This window comes from Aythya fuligula, chromosome 8, assembly GCF_009819795.1.
Source record: "Aythya fuligula isolate bAytFul2 chromosome 8, bAytFul2.pri, whole genome shotgun sequence".
Lineage (NCBI taxonomy): Eukaryota > Metazoa > Chordata > Aves > Anseriformes > Anatidae > Aythya > Aythya fuligula.
In genome coordinates, this window is record NC_045566.1 from 1,137,613 (window position 1) to 1,158,685 (window position 21,073).

Here is a 21,073-nt window from a genome sequence, read left to right on the forward strand (position 1 = left end):
GATTTAAAATGGGTATGCCAACACTTACTCTTTCTTCAGGGATTTCATCCAGAGTGTCTTGCTCAGTCTGACTTCACAATAATCATTCTTCCTTCATGTAGTGGGAGCTATCCTTGTAGGAAAGCCTGGCTGCTGGAACAGCAGCCTCCAGCTACAGCAGGAAAAAACCTCCATCCGGCCTGTGGTCCCTCATCTAACACCGTTTGTGTACATTCATTCCAAATGGAACGGGGCAGCTTCAACTGCACACTGGTAAGGTACCTGAGGAGTTGGAACAAAGCCAACATTGACATTTACTAAATATTTTAGTTTCATTTTAGGGGAAAAGATGTCCCATGCCTCAAGACTAGAGGGAAGGGATGCTTTTGGTTGTCTTGATAGTGGCATACTAGGGCTGTGAGTGAATATTGCTGAAATGTGGCAGTGGTGAATGTAAGGTTGCTGTGTAAACAAGCCTATTTGGTACTAGTTTTTTGTTTGTTTTTTTAAGAACACTAGTGGCAGAAATAATAGCTATTGAAATACTTAATATAGCACAGGAATTACTATTTGCCAACATAAACAGTCACCTCCTGTATTGCTGTGCTCTTGACCTTTGGTTCCTAGCTGTCATTTTCCAAGGAGTTTAGGTTTGGCCTAAAAATAGCTCCTGCTCTTTGCTTGCAGTCTGCAAGCAGGAAGTGGGAGAAAAGCAAGGAATGACTTTTATACACTCGTCACTTCACAACTGGCAAACCCTCACTGACCAACTCTCAATGCAATTTTAAGCAGAAAAAAACACTCTGCCAGTTATTACTTTAACTTAAAGCCCCTTCCAGGAATGCTAGAGGACAGGAGCAGCTGCTACTCAATCAGGATTAAACTACTCCAGTAAGGCAGAGACTTGTTACATGACTTGAAAAGCTTCACCTCAAGAGGGAGGCGATCTCAGTAATAATTACCAATCAATTATCAAGCCAAAGTTAAATTACTGAAAATAAAGATCTTGAGTCAGCGCTCTAAGAGCTGGTGTACACGTACAAGGGCGCAGCATGTGCAAGCCCTGCGGGAGGAAGGCAGCGCTGAGCTCTGCACTGATACAGAAGGAGAGCACCGACCTGGTACAGCTGTTTCCTACAGCACCCAGCAGCCCGCCTCTCATCGCCCCTCGCTATTGGCTCCCAGGCTGTAAGAGGCAGCCGAGACACGCTGGCATGCTGGAAGGCAGTGAAACGGGCACAATTAGCAAATGTAGCCTGAGAACGCACGCTCTTGTTTCTCCAGTCTACACATTTAGGCTGGGGCAGCCTGAGGTACCCAGTTAATGCACAGCACAGACTTCGTTACTAAAATAAACCACCAATCATTTAACTTAATTAAATGTAGCACTGTATACATCAGCCCCAGCTTTACCACCTTTAGCTCAATACGCTGGTAAGGATCTGACTTAGCCCTTTCATTACAGCATGTTAATGACTTTCACAACAACGAGGTCTAAGGATCAAGGAGGTTTACTTTATTACTATAAATTGTTTTTATGTTCTTATACTTCACATATAAATACCTTGACAACTAAAAAGGCACATCTATGAAGACATCATGCACCTTGTCCGTGTCTGTATTTTGTTACAAGAACTATCAGGTTCTCTGCACTGTCAGAAATAAAAGGCTAGAACTGCTTTTATGACATATACCTCTCTGTATTGACAAAATACTTCAAACAGTTGGTAAAAATTTACATTTCTACAAATTCTAAAAAATGACACTTCATATCTAAATGGCAAGTTCCACTTTGCCTAGGGCAAAAGGACAGTTTAAAAAAAAGGTGATTTGACTCATCAAATTCTAAAATTCAAGCACCACTTACAGTTTTATTCCAAAACTTACTGATTCTAACCAGTAAGGTTTCAGTTCCTGGCATAACAGCCTATTTTATACGTACAAAGCACTTGCTGCTTCCTGTTTCTGTGTCTTCCATCAGCATCCTAAAAATAAAGATGAATGTTCATACTTCAATGAAAACACAGAATTTACAAATATGTTTCTTTAAAGTATTTGCCCCTTAACACCTCTAGATTACCATTTCAGCCTGTTCCCTTTAATCCCAAACGAAGTAAAAGAACTCTCTTTAGTATACAACATATTTAACTCAAGCTAAAATGGCAGGCTTAACAGTTTTGTCACTGTACTTCGTTTTTAAAAAGATGGAGTTGTTATAGTCTTTTTGAAATACATAGATGAAGAAAAATGCATTCTCTAAAAAGGAATGAGGTAAAGATTCACACATTCAGTGGTGTAAATAAATACCAGTAAAGTTTTATAGGAACAGGAATATAAGTTTACGGGTTTTATTATCAAAGGTTTGTAAAACAATTTCAGAAACTGTACATCAACATGGCACAGACTGTAGCCTACTTTTGTCTTTTTACCTGCACAAAAGTAAAAGCTCTTGAACTTCTGTAACTAAGAAAACAGCTTGCCTACCTACTTTGCATATAACATGGAATCACTGTGTGCATAAGATTACTACTGCAGTGACAGTAACACAAATTTATTAGTTTATACAACTTGAGATCAAGTAGAAAGTACATTATCAAGTAGACTTGCTTTTAAAAGCATACAAAGATCAATTTTAAAATGCACTACCCTTTTTGCAATATGTCTAGCTCATTAACAAATAAAACAACCTGGATTATGAAGACTGCACAAATCAACCTTTAATCACCGGGTACAGTTCAAGCAGAGACTTTCACTCCCAAGGCCCAAGATGAGAAGCTAAGAACCATTACAACTTGTCACTTTTTGCTGCCTGGGACGGATTTGAACTGACAGATTAAAATAAGTCCTCAAAAAGGTCAGTGCATTTTAACTTTGTCAAAGCCAAACAAAATCCACCGGAAAAAGAAACAAAACAAAACAAAACGAACAAAAAAGCCCAGCTGTATGGCTTAAAAACAAAACAAAAAACCCTACCTATATCAGAATGGTTATTTTCAGATGTACTGTCATTTTCTGTGTAGTCACACTTAAGACCCTTAAGTAGATCCACCATATGTTGTAAGATTTTAGAACATTTAGGATGTTTCTGCCACAATCAACATGCAGTCAGTGCATTCCCTATACTGCTCTATTACTGCAATGAATCAAATTCTAGAAACACTATCATAAGTGAGCTGATTTACTAAAGGAGGTCATACAACAAACAGTCCATGCCTGCTGTAGATGCATGCAGCTTTTTGCTTTTGCTTGAAGCATCACTGAGTTAGTAAGGATTGCTTGGATACGCAATCCCTTTCGTCCGGAACAAGAATGGTTACCTTTCTATAAAGCTTTTGATGGGAGTTAGTATCAGGAGCTTTACAAACCATATATAGCTTAGAGCTGTATACATCTAGATTTAGGATTAACAAGTACAGCATAAAAGAATCACACAGGAATGACACTGATGCACGTCTGCAGCTGTGTTGACTGCAAAGGCAAAATTCAGTCACTCATATCCATGTCTTCTTCGTGATGATCATCCCCATTTACTTTGGACTCCCTTGATGAATCTCCGCTTCCTTTATCTGCTGCAGACTCCTTCACTTTAGGAGAAGAAGAATCTGCCATTTTCTTTTCTTCCTTTTTCTCCTTCTCGCTGTCATATCCTTGTTCTTCTTCATCATAATCCCTTGTGACCTGCTTCGCCGAGATAAAAAAATAAAAATTACAATTTGCTTTCAAAGCCCCCGAGGGTTTAAGGTTAATGCTACAGTAAAGGTGTTGAATAAACAGGTTTTTAAAACATACTTTCACATCTTTATCACTTTCGGATTTTCGTTCTCGATCCTTCTCTTTGTCTTTGCTTTTTTTTTTTCTTGCTGGTTGATCGTTCCCTCTCATCTCTACTTCTCTCTTTGTCTTTATCCTTCTTTTTTTCCTTTTTATGCCTATAACGTTTAAGAAGAATGAAAATCACAGTCACACCATTCCATAAACAGAACACAAATTACATCCGCACTGTTACCCACTGTTTTTTAAAAATCTAAAAGGAGAAAGAGTCATGTGCAACTAAGATGCGCCATTTGCTTTCAGAAAATAACCAAACATCCTGATTTCTTGGCTCCAGATCAAAAACAAACACTGCAAAGTGAAGCCTAATAAATGTTTTTGTTAAGAACAGCAACATTATAGTGGTTTAAGGAGAACCGCAACTTCCACATTAAGGGGAAAATGATCATAATATGGCTAGGCCACACAGAATTCAATTGACCAGTACTGTATAGAGCCAAATAGGCCAGGAACTCGGGATGTCTCTTACTCCTCATCCCTAGAATACCTCATTTTGGAACTCTTGGTACTAACAAGCTCTATGCTTGAAGCCAATTAAATTATGATAAAAGGTAGCAGGCAGCAGAAATCCACTCTCTCTTAAGAAGTCAACCCATGGCCTAGGTAGAAGAAACATGCCAAACCAACCACCTGCGAGCTGACCCCACTGTGATCTCTACTATAAGTTCAGGTTCAGAATTTTCCACCAGCTTTTTTTAGCCAATTGGTACTGACCTTCTTGGAGATGGGGACCGGGACATTTTCCTTTTAGGAGACCTGGGTTTTTTAGGTGACCGTGTTCCACTCCTGCTTCTTCTACGTCGTCTTTCTCTGTAAGGAACAGAGATTAAAGCCTTTCTATTTTTTTTTTCCTTTTTTTTAATTTTTTTTTTTTATTTTTTTAAGCTACAAATGCATCCATGGCTCCATAGTTAGTACTGGTTAAAATGTAATAAATATGTATTATAAACGGAAATTGATATTTACTATTAGCAGTACTGCAGAACCCCTGCAGCTGCTGATCAGCAGAGTAAACTTTTCTATTCTACCACCACCTTAATGAATAAACGAACAGTTTCAACTCTTTTAGGGATGCTGACTCTTACTTTATCCATAACAGACACAAAACAATTTGTTTTTGTTACTACATTAAGTAGATTTTCAAAGCCACTTTCAAAAAGAACACAACTATACATCATGCCAGGATATATTCCAGAAGCCAGGAAATAGTTTAAAAGTGATACAGAGCAAGGAGTACTGTGCTTTGGGGTCAAAGAGAAACTATTCTAAGCCCAAATGATACCTCCAGAAAATTACAGGAAAAAAAATAGTCTTAGAGACACAGGTGTAGAGAGTACATTTGCACTTGTACAAGCACATGCGCATGCAACCAATATATCCGCATCGACCATCATCCTATTAAATACAAGAATGTTCCTTCTATGAAGTGGATAAAGCATACTGGAAACAGAGACTACAGAAATTTTTCAAGTTACCATACCTGCTTGTGCTTCTAGATCGTCTAGTTGTGCTGTAGCTCTTGGGAGGAGTTTTAGAACGCTTCTTCTCTTTCTCTTCTTTCTTTTTATCCCTTTTAGTAAAATACACATTTTAAGTCATTTTCAGACTATTCATGTATTCGCTACTAGTGCTATATCAGAAAGTGAATGAAGACATGACAGTTACATTGGATAGCATAATTATTTATTTCTGAGGCCAGTTATATTATGTTAATGGAAAAGAAGAAAGATGACATTTATGGAGAAATAAAAGAAGAGCTCTTTTATAACTACTGTGCACGAACAGCACAAACTCTTCAAGTCTAGATACCTGCATTTCCTGTTTTCTAACGATAGCTAATGCATGATTCAGCTAATGCATGCTGCAACTGTTGACTCCTAGGAAAAGCACGTTACCTCTTTTTATGACTAACTGCACATGTGTAGGACAAACTAAAAAGATGCAACAAAAGATTGCTATTAAAGAGCTATTTGTTCATTTTTCCCTGGATTTTTTTTTTTTTTTTAATTAAACACCAGAATTTAAATTCATTTCTGGAAAATACAGTAAGTTTAGTGAAGGATTACCTGGTTTTGGATGTGCTCCTAGATCTTCTGCTTCTCTCTCTGGAATGAGACCTTCTTCGCCTTGGACTTTTAGATCGCCTCCGGCTTCTCGATTTTGAATGGGACCTTCTCCTTGATCTGCTTCTTGACCGTCTACCAATAATACATTGGACAGGTGAGTTAAACACACAAAATGCTGATATACTATTCAGAATTCATCATCTCAATACTGACAGTATTGCAGTGCAATGATACAGAAAACAGAATAAAGAGTACAGAAAACCAAGCAAAGGCGTCACATTCAGTCCACTGAGGAAACAGAAAAAAGGGAGTGCACAAATGCTAGACATGAAAGAAGAAATGATGCTTTGGTCAGCTCGCTTACTACGCTCATTGTGAAAAAATAACAGCCCTATAGTAGAGGAAGAACTGGCAAGTCACATTGAAATGTGAAGAAGAATTTTAAAATGCTAAAACCAAATAAGGGCCAATTACAGAATATGCAAATAGCAAAGAAGTACAAATGAGAGGGTCATAGTTAAAATGGCTTTGCACGGACAGCTAGCATGGACTGCTTCATTGGAGGTGACAAGCCAACAATGCATTTGTTTAGGTAGGTCAGTGTTAAGATCTTTAGTCAGGATACCCACACAGACCTAGGTTTTGATTTTTGACTTGGGTAACTTCCACCACGCTGAATTGCTGCACATACTAGAAACAAGCAGCTCAACAGATAAATGTTCAATGTACATCAATAATCATGCTCACAGAAATTTCTCAGTACTTCCTTCTAAGACAAATTATAATTACATAGGCACACTGGAAAGAGATTGAAGAAAGAGGTTTAAGGAACTAGTGCAAAATGGACTGCCTATGGTAGCTTAAGTGTTGATAGCAGTAAGACCTATGTAAAAATCAAGGCTTTATGCCGTTTCCTATCTGAAACAAGAAACAGTAACTTATTTAAAAACAGAGCCCAAGCACTCCTAGAAAAGGAAGCCCTGTCAGAAGATGTCCCATTCTTACTGTTCCTAAGTTCTTGCTGCAGTGGCTTAAGGTATTTTTGAGATATTTTTGCTAGCATTACCCTCTCAACTTTCCTATAAATACAAGAATAGGCCTTCATCTCACACTATATTCAAGCCAAACCATGGTTGTAGCTTCTTTAGAACATTTGCATTTTTTTTTTTTTTTGTCAGCCTCCATGAGTCCAGCATCACTTTGAAGCAGTAATTCTGAAGAAATTGTTCTGTTTGTTTGTGTGTTTTTAAGTAAATGCAGTAACTACCTGTGTCTAGATGAAGAAGGTGTCCTCCTCCTCCTCGAGCGTGATCTTGACCTTGAATGCCTTCGTTTTTCATCTTTTTTATCTGGAGTTGAAAAGGAAAACAATCTAAAGTAATCTAAAACTAGAAAACTACAAAATAGAAAAATATTTACTAACTTCTACAGCTCAGGAATTAAAGGAAACCATCGCCATGAACAAACTTATCAAGGATGTCAAAGTTAAGTCTCTTGCTGTTTCCAATGAAGTCTCAGTAGATGGCAATATGAGCTTCAAACAGGGGAAGCTCAAGCATTTTGCTATCTCCAAATCAAGTCAATTTTGGAAAACAAACAGATGATTCCCTGCATCATTCTGCTGGACACTTGCAGCATTAACACTGTAGCACAATTAAACACTTGTGAACTAACCATTCGGTCACCATAGATCATGAAAGCATTAAGCCAATATTGTGCTGACCATTACTTTTTGCCATACACTATGTGGGAAAAACACCTTGAATTGAAAATTCCATGATTTAAAATTACCTGGCTCTATAGCAGCAGAAATTAATGACTGTGCTTCTCGTACTCTTTTCATTGCTTCTTCTATTTCTTTACTGGAGGTATCTGATTTCAGACTTGGCGAAACAAGACCTGCAGCTACATGGTTCAACCTGGAACAGAAAAACAGAATTTTATCTATTCAGTACATCAGAATCCAAAAACCACAATCCTCCATTGTCAGTTTATAGCCTATCCAAAATGACTGATCCAAGTGAACCAGAACTTGTCTGCATTTTGTCATCACTCAGATAACAGAGAAGTAAGTTTATGATGAAAAAGTCCAGAATGAAGCCTGTAGTGACAACAGCTGTATAAAATACTAGCACACGTGGCTTTAGAATTCTAGTAAGCTCTAAATAGTAGGAGAGTTCACATTGTCTTGCATAGGCAAGTTTCTAACGACACTTTTCAGTACATTTTTGTATAATGCAATTTCAATTTTCATCACCTGAAAGAGCAGCTCCACGGGAAACAATACATTACACACTAGGAAGTCAGTTTCCACTCTATAAGCCATACTGAGAACCCCACAAACAGTGATGAAAATTAAATTTCATAAGTTCTGCTCTATATGGTAGTTTTAAAGACAATCAGGCATACCCAACATACCTCTGGCTGATATTATTTAATATATTACCCTTGATAACTAGTTTGTTCAATTAGTTGTACATTCTCTACTTACAGAAATGTCAATTTAAAAGAGAATAATATACTGGAATAAAATTAAAAATGAAGGTAGAACACATCCAGCTTTATCCACCGGTATAGATCAGATGGCTTTGACTTGATACAAGAACAGTGCTTCCCTACTTGCTCTTCACATGTTATAACGTTTTGGACAAAATTGTTGCTTTTCTATAAAGTTAAATAAAAACTAGCAAATACACGTGTTTATTGTTATTTGCTCCTTCTATAAAGTAAGTAGATCTGCTATCTTTTATTACCTTCTGACAGCTGTAACATATGTATTCTTATTCTAGTCTTTTACAACTGTTGCTCATTTTAGAATATTCTTGGCCATAGCTTGTTTTGCCCCTCTGGCAAAAACGTCATACAAGAAACTAAATTTCTGTCTTTAACACAATGAAATTCCAGGGATGGATTGGTGTTATTCCATAGATACAAGGTTGAATAATCTTAGTTTCCTACCCCTCTTCCCCTTACTGCAGAAAATAGAACCCACAACAGATTTCCAAGATAATAGGTTTCTCCGAAAGACTGGATATTGAATCACAGATGTAATTGCCAAGATTAAGTGTATTGTACAAACGTCTGTAAATACTGAAGCTTACTTTGGATCCACTGTGCTCATAAGTTTTAGTAGCTGATCTGCCGCAAGAGACTGTGGGGAAAAAAAAAAAAAAAAGTTAAAAGCATGTCGGAAGATGCATGTGCTTAAGATTATCACCACCCTCAGCAGTGACTATACAAAAATCCCAGCAGTATCTATACAAAAATCTCTACAGATGGAAAAGAAAAATAGAGGGGGACGAGGACAAAAAACAACCCCCCAGTAAGTTACCAACAGAAAGATATACCGCTCTATTTTAAAACTTGTGGATGGGGGCAAGGGTGGGGATGAAGGTCTGACCACTACATGTCATGGATGTTTAAGTACTTCTTTTTCCCCCAAAGGAGCCAAACAGCCTTTCCTGGGTGGTATCAAAGCATTTCAAAATGCAAACTGCTACATAGTTCTGGTATTTGCAAGTTATTTCTCTGTCACTCCAAGAGAATAGCAAACTCATTAGGGAACTAAGTCACATGCCCATGGGAAGTCTTCAATGTCAACTTCTAAATATGCAAAAGCTCCTTTACTCTAAAGATTTAATTACAAAATATCTTTTATAGCTCTTAGGAAAATCCAGGTATTATCACTACTGGTAACACCACGAACGAATGGTACATTAACAAAGCAAAATGTTTTGTTCACAATAAATTATTTTATATGGAGGCAGCCATTTGCTGAATCCAAACAGCTTTACAATCTACAGGCCTAAAGAAAAAAAGAAAGAGTGATTCATCATTCCAAATGTGTATTTTTCTAATTTGCAATTCGAATGCTTATTTTGCTTCTTTTATTTCATTGTCACTATTATTTGGTTTTGTGTGGCATGCAGAAACAGAATGCTAAATGAAGGATTTCTTAAGGAAGCATTAATAATTTAATGCAATGTTTATCCACAGAACATGCTCTGTACAATATTTGGTTCTTATATAAGCCTTTGGTGATGTTTTAGAATCACAGAATCATAAAGGTTGGAAAAGACCTCCAAGACCATCTGGTCCAACCAGCACCTTACCAGCAATGTCACCCTTGTTCAAACCCAAGTACAGTGCTTCCTGATCTTCACATTGGTATTTAATACACTGGTGAACACTAAAAGCATCATGAATCTTAGTGCATCTATTGAGGTGCTAGGGACAATAAAGCCAATTTTAGAATGTGTAACATACCTGAGAGTTTAAGTTTGCTCCAGGAAGCCCAAGAGCAGCTAGGGCAGGATCAAGAGCAGGAGCTCCTAAAGCAGCTAAAGGAACAGCACCAATCTGTAACAAAGAGAGCAATTGGTCAAAACCATATTAAAAATCGATAAAAGGCTGATAATTCAAGGTTTACAAGCATTACATGCATGGAGATTTGAAGCTAGCCAGAGAAAACTTTGTAGTAAGGTCAGTAAGAATACTTTCTATAAATACTCTAAAACGAGTGTTTCCACTGCATCCCAGCAGGTAGGGGGGAAAAAAAAGTAAAACCTTCCAATACATCCAAGAAATAGTTTAAAATGAAATTCTGTCAAGAGTTACCATGAAAATTCATTAAAAGTTTCTGAACCAATTACCTCCTATTTAAGTCAGTTCAGGATTTGAAATTAACATATTTTATGTTAAAAGACAATTATATATTTCTTTATTTTTCTATAATTTGGTTTAAAATAGCAAAGAGTTTAAAAAGCTTCTGGGAGAACGGGTCTGAATTCCTTAAGACATGGATCTAGAAGCCTCATAAAAGAACATCATTTTTCGGCCATTTAAAGCAAGATGACCAAAACACAGACCGGAACCGATCTGCTCAAAAACTCATGATCTTAGACTAATCGAACGGTTCACAGTTGCTGTGAGGTCTTGCTCTCCCTCCCATTACTTCTCACTTCTTCCTTTTGGTCTTCTCTGGCACTTTTGAGTGTCATTTGTCAACCAATTCAACAAAGCTGCCAGAGAAATTATTGTTGGGCTGCCTGCAACAAGCTTCTTCCATAACCTTCAGGTTTCAAAATTATACTTCAGACTTTTCCCTCTACATAAGGTTAAAAGGAGTTTCTGAACAGTGGCAAGAATATCTTCAATGCAATCGGAAGTAACAGAAGCTATACAAAGTCCTAAGCACAAGCCGAAGATTTAATTTGAAAAGTGCAGAATTAATGAAGCCTAACTCCTATTAATTTTAACTCTTGCACTTTGATTCTCTTTTTTGTAGTAAGCTATGTTCTTTGACAGAATTCTTCCATACTGTACTACTCTTACTGCTCAACTTCCATGTGAATTTTTGTGTAGTTAGATAGAGAAAATACATACTGCAATTTTTTCCCCCCTTTAAGCTGGAGTATTAATGGAAGTTCTCTCCACACAGCACATCACTCTCTCAAACTTCACAAATTTAAACTTCCATCTGTAAGATCTCTACTCTTTGCCCAATTTGTCAGTAAATGTACAATGGAGGAAAGAGGGATAACAAATAGATACAAACACAGAGGTCATGAAACACCAGAAGTGTCATATTACGGAAACAGAAGAACTCCACCTAGCACCTGATTACTGCTTTGCCACAAATTGTATCAGAAAGCTGTAACACCACCATCCATCAAGGTACACAAGCTAGGACATTCGATGAATCAGCATTAGCACAGTGTATTTGCCCCCCCGCCCCATCAAAGAAACACAACAACGACAAAATAATTAAATCAGCATTTAACAATATATTTAATAGTTTCCCTTCGTGTCAGTCTTAATTGGAAAGCCTACCTGAGAAAGTGGGTTGGGAGTAGGCAGGAGTCCACCCCCAGGCAGCAGACCTGCCACAGCATTAGCTGGTGCCAAGAGAGACAAAGCCTTAGTCTCATCAGGAATAACTCCTGCAGAGAAATAGCCTGGCATTAGAACGCATTCTGTTTCAATAGCAGAAAATACACAAATACACCCAGAAAATGTCTCCCTGATACACCACCTGAGTTTGTTGAAAGTACTTATGTTGGCTAAAATACAAAGCTTGATGTCTATTAATATTTATAATTAAATTTTTTGTCAGAACGAAACTTCAATGTGTGAAAATTTGACTGTTCCTTTTTCTCTACAAATGGTTAAGTATCTAGAGCAAAAAAATAGCACAATACACACTACTTTTTTGTTAACACTGCCAAGATTTCATCACCTGTACTCGATTTTTAAGTCATGAACCAAACGTAAGCAAGCACAGTCGGTTCTCCAGGGGTGTGCTCTCAACTTTCAAAAGCTGTTTTATGAACAACGACTCGTGTCGGCTGCTTCACTATAAAGCACACAGAAAAATCAAGATACACAAGACAAAAAAAGTTTGATTTAGGGGTTAATAATATGGTACAGTTCACTATGTTTTCTTTTACACCTACCATATAAATTTTGTAAAACTTAAGAGAAGGTATGGAAATATATTTTGTTGAATCAAGCGTAGGGCTTTTGCTGACTTGTCAAATAAAAATGAAAGTCTGCAGATCTTCAAATACACGCTGTGTGTGTGTGTCTGTGGGTGGGCAGGTGCATACGTACAGTATATGGTGGCACATTCCTTACCTGTGCAGTAAAATGCTTATGTTCCAATATGTGCCATGCTTATTGTACCAAGAATGCTGCTACATACTGCCATTTCAGAAGAAACTTCCGGCCCCAAATCTTGCAGCCAACTAAGACAAGTGTCTTATTTTACTGCCTGCTCTGCACATATCGTTTTAAGGGTCCTACTGTGAAACAAGTACTTATGTAGGTATTTTTTTATTCTATCCAACAGCAAAAGCCCTATACAGATGGATTAATTTGTTAATGTGCCCAAGCCCCCAAAATGAGAGTTCAATAAAACAATTTTACTATATATTTGCAAATACCAGTAGTGTTTCTGTAATACATATTAAGAAACTGCATCTCATCATAAAACATACAATATGTACAGGGCACTTAAGAGAAACTGGATAAGCTGCAGAAGAAAACTGTTGGGTGGTATTTTCAGCAGGGCCTGGTATATAGTTCAGGCTGAACCAGGGAAAAGAACTGTAAAACACAACAACAAAAAAGAAAAACCACTGTTAAATAAAGGTAATGGTTCCTTCCACCTATACTGAGAGTGCCGATAATATAAACAAATGTATAATACACAGCACTGTTATCTTGCTTGTGTCATTGAGCTGTCATCAATTTAGATACCAAAAGTTATGGAGGGAGAGGGGGGGAAAAAGGTCATTTAGATAAAGGGCATTAATGCATAAATATATTAACATACCTACAGAAAGATTATGGGGTAATTTTGCATGCAAAATTATGTCTCAGAGGATATTTATAAATTATATCTAAACATTTCAAATTAGTGCAACTACAACATTTCTGGCATCTAAATACAAATCCTCAGACTTATTTTGAGACACCTCATAGAAGATCTGCATTCATTAAAAAAAATCATGCATCTGATCCTCTAATTGTTTTTTAAAAAAGTATTTAGAAATAAATAAACTACAATTTAAAAAAAAAAGCAATGAGGCCCCTCACCAGTTAATTTTCATGCTTCAAGAGTTTTTTTTACTGCTGCTTTGTTAGAACCATGAAATACTGTATGAATGTGTAGAAATGAAAGAAAAAGAAACAGACAAAAGAAACAAACATTAACCAAAGAACCTAAATACCCCCCCCAGCCACCTTTAATCTTAGAGTTCCTTCCAAATCTAGGAATAGCACAGTGAAAATTACAATTAATACTAAACCTTACCGTAGACTTTGTGTATAGTTCTATAACACAAAGCAACAGCCAACACCAAAATGTCTGTGTATGCTACAATTGGAGTGCACTTGTGATATAGGGGATAAGTACTGCACTAAACAGATAATAAACATTCACTTTAGTGACAGGCAATATTAATACAGAATTATCACAGTAGAAAACAAAAGCGAAAAGGGCCCAGTTCAGCACACCAGTTAAGCATATGCCTGACTTTAAGCACGTGAGCAATTCCACTGTGGCTTTAAGAATTTTGCTGTATCGTGCTTCAATAAGTTGTTGACTTGGGAGCCTGGCAGTATGTATTTGGAGGGAAAACTATACTCCAATACAGGGACAAAAGCATGTGATTACAAAACCAGGGGGCATAACTTTATTGGCTGAACACATCTCTTGCGATATGCCACAACAGTATGCCAAACCCATTATCGTTCTGATTTACCACCACAAGAAACAGCCCATAAGGAACCCCGTGACTTAAACGGGCCCATTAAAATACAATAAACGGGTATTTTATTTTCTTTACCCAGTCCAAACCAAAACTACTGGGCAGATTTCTCTATGTGCCAGATTTATCCACCATCAAGCACAATGGACAAGTCAGACGGACAAAGAGAAAGTTGTTTTTATCCTTACTGGGAAAGTTAAACACTAACATTTTTCACCTCAGGCCTTGGAGAGTATTTCAGTGTAAGCTCAGGTGGACCGCTACTTTCTCATGCTTTAATATAAAGAGGAGAATGAGATGTCTTTCAACTGCTGTTATACCTGAACTAGCGAAAGCAGAGGCAATAACTCAACAGCAATTTCAGAACGGGTTCTGTACTAGCAAAAAGCAGCAAGTCTCAGTCAAAGGTCATGCTGCAGATTCCTACAGCCCATAAATTAAGTTTTCGTATCTTTTAAATTGCAGGAATACAAAGATAAGACAGCTCCCCAGGCCTCAAGAGACATTCTATAGCATTATGTCTTGGCAAAAGGTCTGAACCCAGGCCGTGTACCAAATTTATTATTGTAGCATGACTTAATCTGCAGAGGTTGTATTTAATTCAAGCAATTTGGGAAAATCCATTATTTCAGAAGTAAATCAAGAAACAGTACAATGGAAATCAATTACTTCTAAAGCAAGTCTAGAAGAGTTTAATAAGACTTCTGCAAGAAGAGGTGTCTTCTCAGCACTTTGCTTTTAAGTTCCAAAAACCCTGCTCATTGCCTTTCAAATTACTGTAACACCCTAAAATGTAAAAATAAAAAGAAGAAGAGAAAATGTAGTTAACAAGTGGTTACACCAGGAAAACACTTGGGGACTTGAGTGCTTGCTGGCCTTTAGTTAATGTCTAGAATCCCCTGTAGCTGCAGAGGACCCACTGTTTTTCAGTCATCTGGAAGGGCTTTGCATTTGCCTTCTCCACTACAAAAATCACACACACAAATAACAGAGAGAAGAGTTTATTATTTAGTGAAATTCTATCAAATATAGCAAGGCTGAACAAGAAAACTTGGAATAAAAACTAGCACCAGTGCCCATTTGGCACCTCTTGGAAGATCTCACTTCCCAATTAAACCTTAATTATTCAAACCCTTGGTATATTGGAGTTCACAAGAGTGAATGGCTTTCCAGGGAAGCTCCCAACTAAACGCAGTGGCAGCATCTCCCAAAACGTTAATCTACTCTCCCATGTCCTCTCAGGGCGGGAGGAACCGTTCCCATAAAGAGATTTATCATAGGTGATAGAAGCAAACACTTATGGCAAAATTTCCTTAAAACGTTGACCTGTTTGCATAAGTTCATTTAGGAAAACATCTCACTGAAATTGATAAAGGGCATAATTTGCAAGTAATTCTGCCTAAACTGTTCGTATTCTAAACTGAAGGCACACAAACCCAGTAAGAGTTAAACTCCCCAGTTTCATTCAGTGTCGCTAAACAACAAAAAAGTATTTAATCCATGGGCAAATTGCAATATACCAAGGGTTTCAAAAAGTTAATCTCTCGTATGTTCGACATTTAACTAATCCTCATTTTTGTGAACTATACTGAAACGAAATGCCATCATATGTTGGCTTCATAGGCCATTAAACAATTCACAAACCTTCTGCATAGGGTACGACTATCAACGCTCTGTCAACGAATACAGTGTTTGTCAGATGCTGGGCCACAACTGCCGAGTCAGGATCATGGAACTTTACAAAACAGACACGCGATGAAACAGGCAAAGGAGAATCACTGAAAAAGAAGGAAAAAGAAATTCGTTAAATGGAAACTTGTCTGCCATTATGAGGCTTGTAACTAACACGGTCTCTCCCCTTCCATCAAGCTAGAAAGTCATATGGACTGTGTAAAAAAAAAATACAGCTGGATGAAGCTACTTTCCCATAAAATCACAGGAACAGTTTCACTGCCTCTTCTGTAATTGGAAATGAATTCTAGTACGCAGGATGCATCTCTGCCCAGTCACCTACATGCAAATTAGTTTTTGTGACCTATCTGTGGGAAAGGAAGGCTATGAAGTACTTAAGAGAAATAAGATTATCTTACTTCATATATGACAGAAGTTGACAAGATCAGCAGTTTTATACTCTCTGCGTTAGCCCCCACGTTAGGTTTTTGCAGTACACTGTGAAGAGGGTAACGATGCAAAACGCCATTACGATTTTCCCTATTAACACAATTCCAGGAAAGCTTCTAACCCAACCTCCGTTATACTTCCCTTAGCCAAACACTCACGCACAGATCTGCCAGGCTCATTTTGAAGGGCTGTGCACTGCTAAATATATGCCTACTACTCAGCAGTAACAGCACTAAACCAAAAATGCAGGAAATTCATGTAGGCAAAACTACAGCTGAAATCTCACTAGCAGGTGAAAACTTTCTGAACAACCCACCAGTAACCGTAAAATCCTTTGTAAGACGGGTCCCTGCCTACTCCACAGCTCACACAGGTGCCTGTCAGCAGAGCTGTGGAAAAATCCTCGGGCGTGGAAAATCCAAGAGACCACACAGGTTTTGAATGACCATATAGCCAGGAAACCGTGCAGATTTTCCTTTAGCCAGAGGTATCAACCACAAGAAAGCAAAAGAAAATGTTACACAGGCAACTGTGCCGCAGATGAGCTAAGAGCTGCCTGCAGAAAACCCAGAGCAGATGCAGCAAGCAGTAGCAAGTCCCTCAAAGCCCAGCTTCTAACCAGGGCCAGATACGGCCACCCTTCAGCTCTGCCCTGAAGTATCAGACACCAATTATTCCGAAGAGCTAGGTCTGAGCAATGCTGAGCAACTCCTCATGACAATCACCTGCCTTTACCAAGCAGGTACCCAGGTACAGCAGTAGTTTTTTGAAGTGCATCCCACTGCCAAACCGTTTCATCTAAGTTGAAGCAAACTGATCAAGTCTTTAATCAGCTGAGAGGGAACCTGTCAGAATTTAGGAGAAAGGAGAATGACTTTGATACCAAACAAGAACATCTACTACAAGTTCTTGTCAGTGTAAATGCCAAAACACTACCTAACCTTCACCACCAGGCACAGGCTCAGCCCAACATGCAAGTTACATAAACTCAACAGCTGTCTTAAACGAGTATCAGGTTACCCTTAAACATGTACTTTACATCTCATCTGGCATTAAAATCTAGATTGGAGCCAGTGCCTTTTATCTTTTAAAAGTATTACAACCAGAACTATCCAACCTGTGGCTGTGAACAGAACACTGACAGCAGAGGCCAAGGAAGGCCCTTCCAACCCAACAGAGACACAACACACCGGGAACTCCCAGACATCAGGACGACAAACGCTGGGACACACGACGATGACTGCAGCTCGACACTGCACCGATTCTGAAACACAACAGGGCAGCGGGGCACTCCAACCTTCACCTCCTAGCCTCCAAACAGAAGCAGCGTTCCCACACAGCGCAGCCAGCATTTTATACATTAATCTGATTTCTGAAGGTACGCTCCTGCCGCTTACATAAACCTCCTTGCTCATGTAAAACGAAGCTAGAAGCAGGCTGGAGTGACACGATTGTGCAAGCAAGAGATGCTCTTCAGCATTACCATATTCATACCAGAGTGGGAAGAAACAGAGTAAAAATACCCAGCCATGCTCCTCACTTTGAAGCCCAAGTTGTCATCCTTTTCTCACTGAGCACCCAACTCCCAGTGGCAACTGCAGGCAAAGCCAGGATTCTGCGGAGCGCCTCCGTCTCGCTGTCACTTCAGTTATTGCAGAGGAGGGAAAAGATCTTGCAATTACTGTCATCCAGCTTATCAAATCATTAAAATGTACGTTCCTAATTTTATTAAGCTTTAGCACTGTAGATGTTAAGTTTTCCATCCAATGTGCTTTTTGCTTGGTAAATTTCTCCATCCATAACGATTTGACTGGACTGCTCCTGCCCATGAGCAAGGCCAGAACACACACTGGGGTCTGTAACTCCGGTAGCAGTTCTGCCAGTAAATCCTTTTGTACTTAAGCTTTGATGTAAAGGCACTTTTCTTAGGCTAAACAGGATGTACTGAAATTAGCTTTTTAAAAATACGTGTATGTGTGTGTGCGTATGGATGTATCTGTATTTTTTTTTTCAAGCCCTCTCCAAAGTCCATGCCCTCCACTTTTCAGTGCTGCCTGTCACGGAGTTGGGAAAAAGCAGCAGCAGCAGGGGTGACACCCTCCTTTTCAAGGAGAAGTTACGGAGCCTGCTGTGGGTTACAGCTGCAACATGAAGCTGAGGAGCATGTAAAGCCTGAAACAGCTGATTAAATAAACTAGGCTGGAGATGGACGATGGCAGAGAAGGAGAAATGGAGAGAAGTTTAGGAAGCGACTGTTCTGGAAGCCCATGATGATAACAAACTTCTACAGGGGACAGCAGGATCAGAGTGACAGGAGAGAGAGATCAGCTGAGGAGGAGAGCAATGAAACGGCTGCCCAGGAACAGCATGTGTAAGAAAGAACCCCGGTACAATCCGGGACAGAGAGAGATTCAGATTAGGGAGAGAAATTACACTTTTAATTTGTCCTTTACCCCCCAAAAATGGGTGAATGCCAACAGCAGAGAGAAGTCAGGAGGAGGAACTGGAAAGCACTCAAAGAGATGAAAGAACCTGCTGCTGCTAGGAAGTAAACCTCTCTCCAGGGTGAAGTGAAGCTGAAGCCCTCAGAGCATCCCTCCCCTGCCAGCACCGCGTGGCGGCGGAGCAGAGCACTGCCCCCTGGCGCTGCAGCCCGGCAGGGACCTGCCGCGACCGATCCCTGCGCACCCCAGCGGAGACCCGCGGCGGGTCCCGAGGTGCCGGGCAGAGCCCTCGGCATCTCTGCCGGGACAGCCGCACAAAGGGAACAGCGGGAAAAAAAACTTAAAATAGTCAAATTAGAAATGTAACCCCAGCCCAAAAACCCACGAGTTCTCATTTTCATCAAGAGCACAACCTTTGGCTAATTTAAATGCACTCACAATTTGCAGACGTGCTGTTTTTCCACCAAGCCCTACACTCTGCAGCGAAGACATGATAAAGCTCACCCCGCAGCTCTTCAATGTTTTCTCCATCTCTGTGCCAGACCCACTTAGCTATGATGCATTTCCTCTCCTGCGTTCATCTCTTCTATGGCTCTGCCTTTTTCATAAATACTCAGGACCCTTCCCGACATCCCTCCGTGGCGAAGCACTGCCTTCCTCTTTCATCTACAGAGTTGAAACCTAAGAAATGTAGGCCAAATGTTTTCACTGATTTTTAGTCTTCTGCTTTGTGATACTTGGAATCTGGGTCACTGGAGTTATTCGCATCGTGCTGCCTTTCCCTTGGTCAGCAGCGAGCCCTCAGGGGCCCTGAGTAAAGGCAGGCAGCTCACTGACCTTCTGTAGAAATCAAGCAGCCCAGCTGAAGCCACAAAACCCCCGATGCCAGAACAAAGGAGGCAGAAGGCAGCAGGCAAGTGCAGGAGCCCAGCCTGGTGGAAACAAACTTACACCAGGACACAATCCAAAAAGTTTCCCTTGAACACAGGCATCCCCTCGTACCCAACTAGTATCAGACACTACAGACACCAGGATTCAATTCAGGCTCTCCAGAGCCAGCTGTCCCGCCTCACAGCCCAGCCCTACAACACACCCTCACAGGCTTCTGCGCCAGGTCTCGCGGGGCCACCACTTCACAGCACACTGGTGCAGAGGAGGTACCTCACGAACACACAGCCAGCCTCAGCTGAGACAAAAAGAGAGCTGCTGGGATGAGCTTTTTTTTTTTTCCCCCTCAGAACGCTTCATTCTGAAACCACAAAAGCGATCTTCTGACACCTTAGTTAATGTGTATCTAAAACAGTACAAAGTTTCAGAAGCAGAGCTCACCTATAGTAACCTCTCTTGAAACCTGGACAAAACATTAAAGTACCGAGCAGCACGTCAAATAACCGCATTTTTTTTTTTAAAGGTGGTTCACTCGGTTGGCTGCTGAGCATCGCTGCTGTGCTGCTGCAATATGGCTTTCCCGGTCGTCACACAGCAGCGCTCAGGCCTGGCACTGTCCCACACCCAGCTATGAACACATCCCCCTTCCTTCCGCGCCTAATTCCCGACATGAAGTCACCACTGGCCAACTCAAAGGAACTGCACGGAGCCACACTGAGGATCAGTTTTGTGGGATCTGTGACTGGCTGGCGGGACGGACGAGCACCCCCGGCTTTGGGCTAGCAGCGATTGAAGGCTGAGCGATAAAAACCTCACTCTGCGATGCCTTTTTCCCTGAAAACGGCACCTATCAGGCTTGTGGATCAGCCCCCAGCCGCCCGCTTTGTGCACAACTTTTACCAGGGAACCACGCTGCTGTCCTTAACACCAGCTGGGGACCAGGCCCCCAGCAGCCTCCTGCAGCCCCGCTGCCTGCCCAGCACGGGCGGCTCCGCCGGGAAAGAGGCCGCGAAGGCCCCCCCAGGCCCCGCACCCGCGGCTCGGGGCCGTGCCGAGCCGTGCCGGGCGCCATGGCGGCGGGAGGCGTGCCGGGAGGGGGGGAGGGGAGGCGGCCGGGCCGACTCACTCCGGGGGGAAGAGGCGCAGCTCCTCGATCTTTCCCAGGAAGCCGAAGAGCGTCCGCATCTGCTCGGAGCTGGCGCTGGGGGACACGTTGGTCACCTGGATCACGTCGGTGCCGCTGCTGGAGGCCATCGCGCCGCCGCTGCGAACACACGGGGAGAGGGGGGTCAGCGGGCGAGGGCCGGGCGGCTCCTCCGGCTCCGGGAAGCCCTCAGCGGCCCCCCCCGCTCGGCCGGGCCCCGTCACGGCCGCTCCCGGCCCCCTCCGCCCCCGCCGCGCCGCGCGGCGCCTCACTCACCCGCCCGCCGGGCCGCAGTATCCCACAATCCCCCGCCGCCGCCCACCGCGC

General features: G+C 40.8%; 1 protein-coding gene across 1 annotated transcript; it reads right to left on the reverse strand.

Moving 5' to 3' along the window:
* Positions 1-2,898: 2,898 nt before the first annotated feature.
* SRSF11 (serine and arginine rich splicing factor 11) lies at positions 2,899-21,052 on the reverse strand. The gene is given in 14 exon segments (XM_032191949.1): positions 2,899-3,657; positions 3,769-3,834; positions 3,836-3,908; positions 4,525-4,620; positions 5,291-5,380; positions 5,877-6,008; positions 7,144-7,225; positions 7,668-7,795; positions 8,978-9,027; positions 10,143-10,235; positions 11,709-11,818; positions 15,794-15,927; positions 20,729-20,866; positions 21,023-21,052. Coding segments are annotated over 13 exon segments (1,377 nt in total). The 5' UTR covers positions 20,857-20,866; positions 21,023-21,052; the 3' UTR covers positions 2,899-3,462.
* Positions 21,053-21,073: the final 21 nt, after the last annotated feature.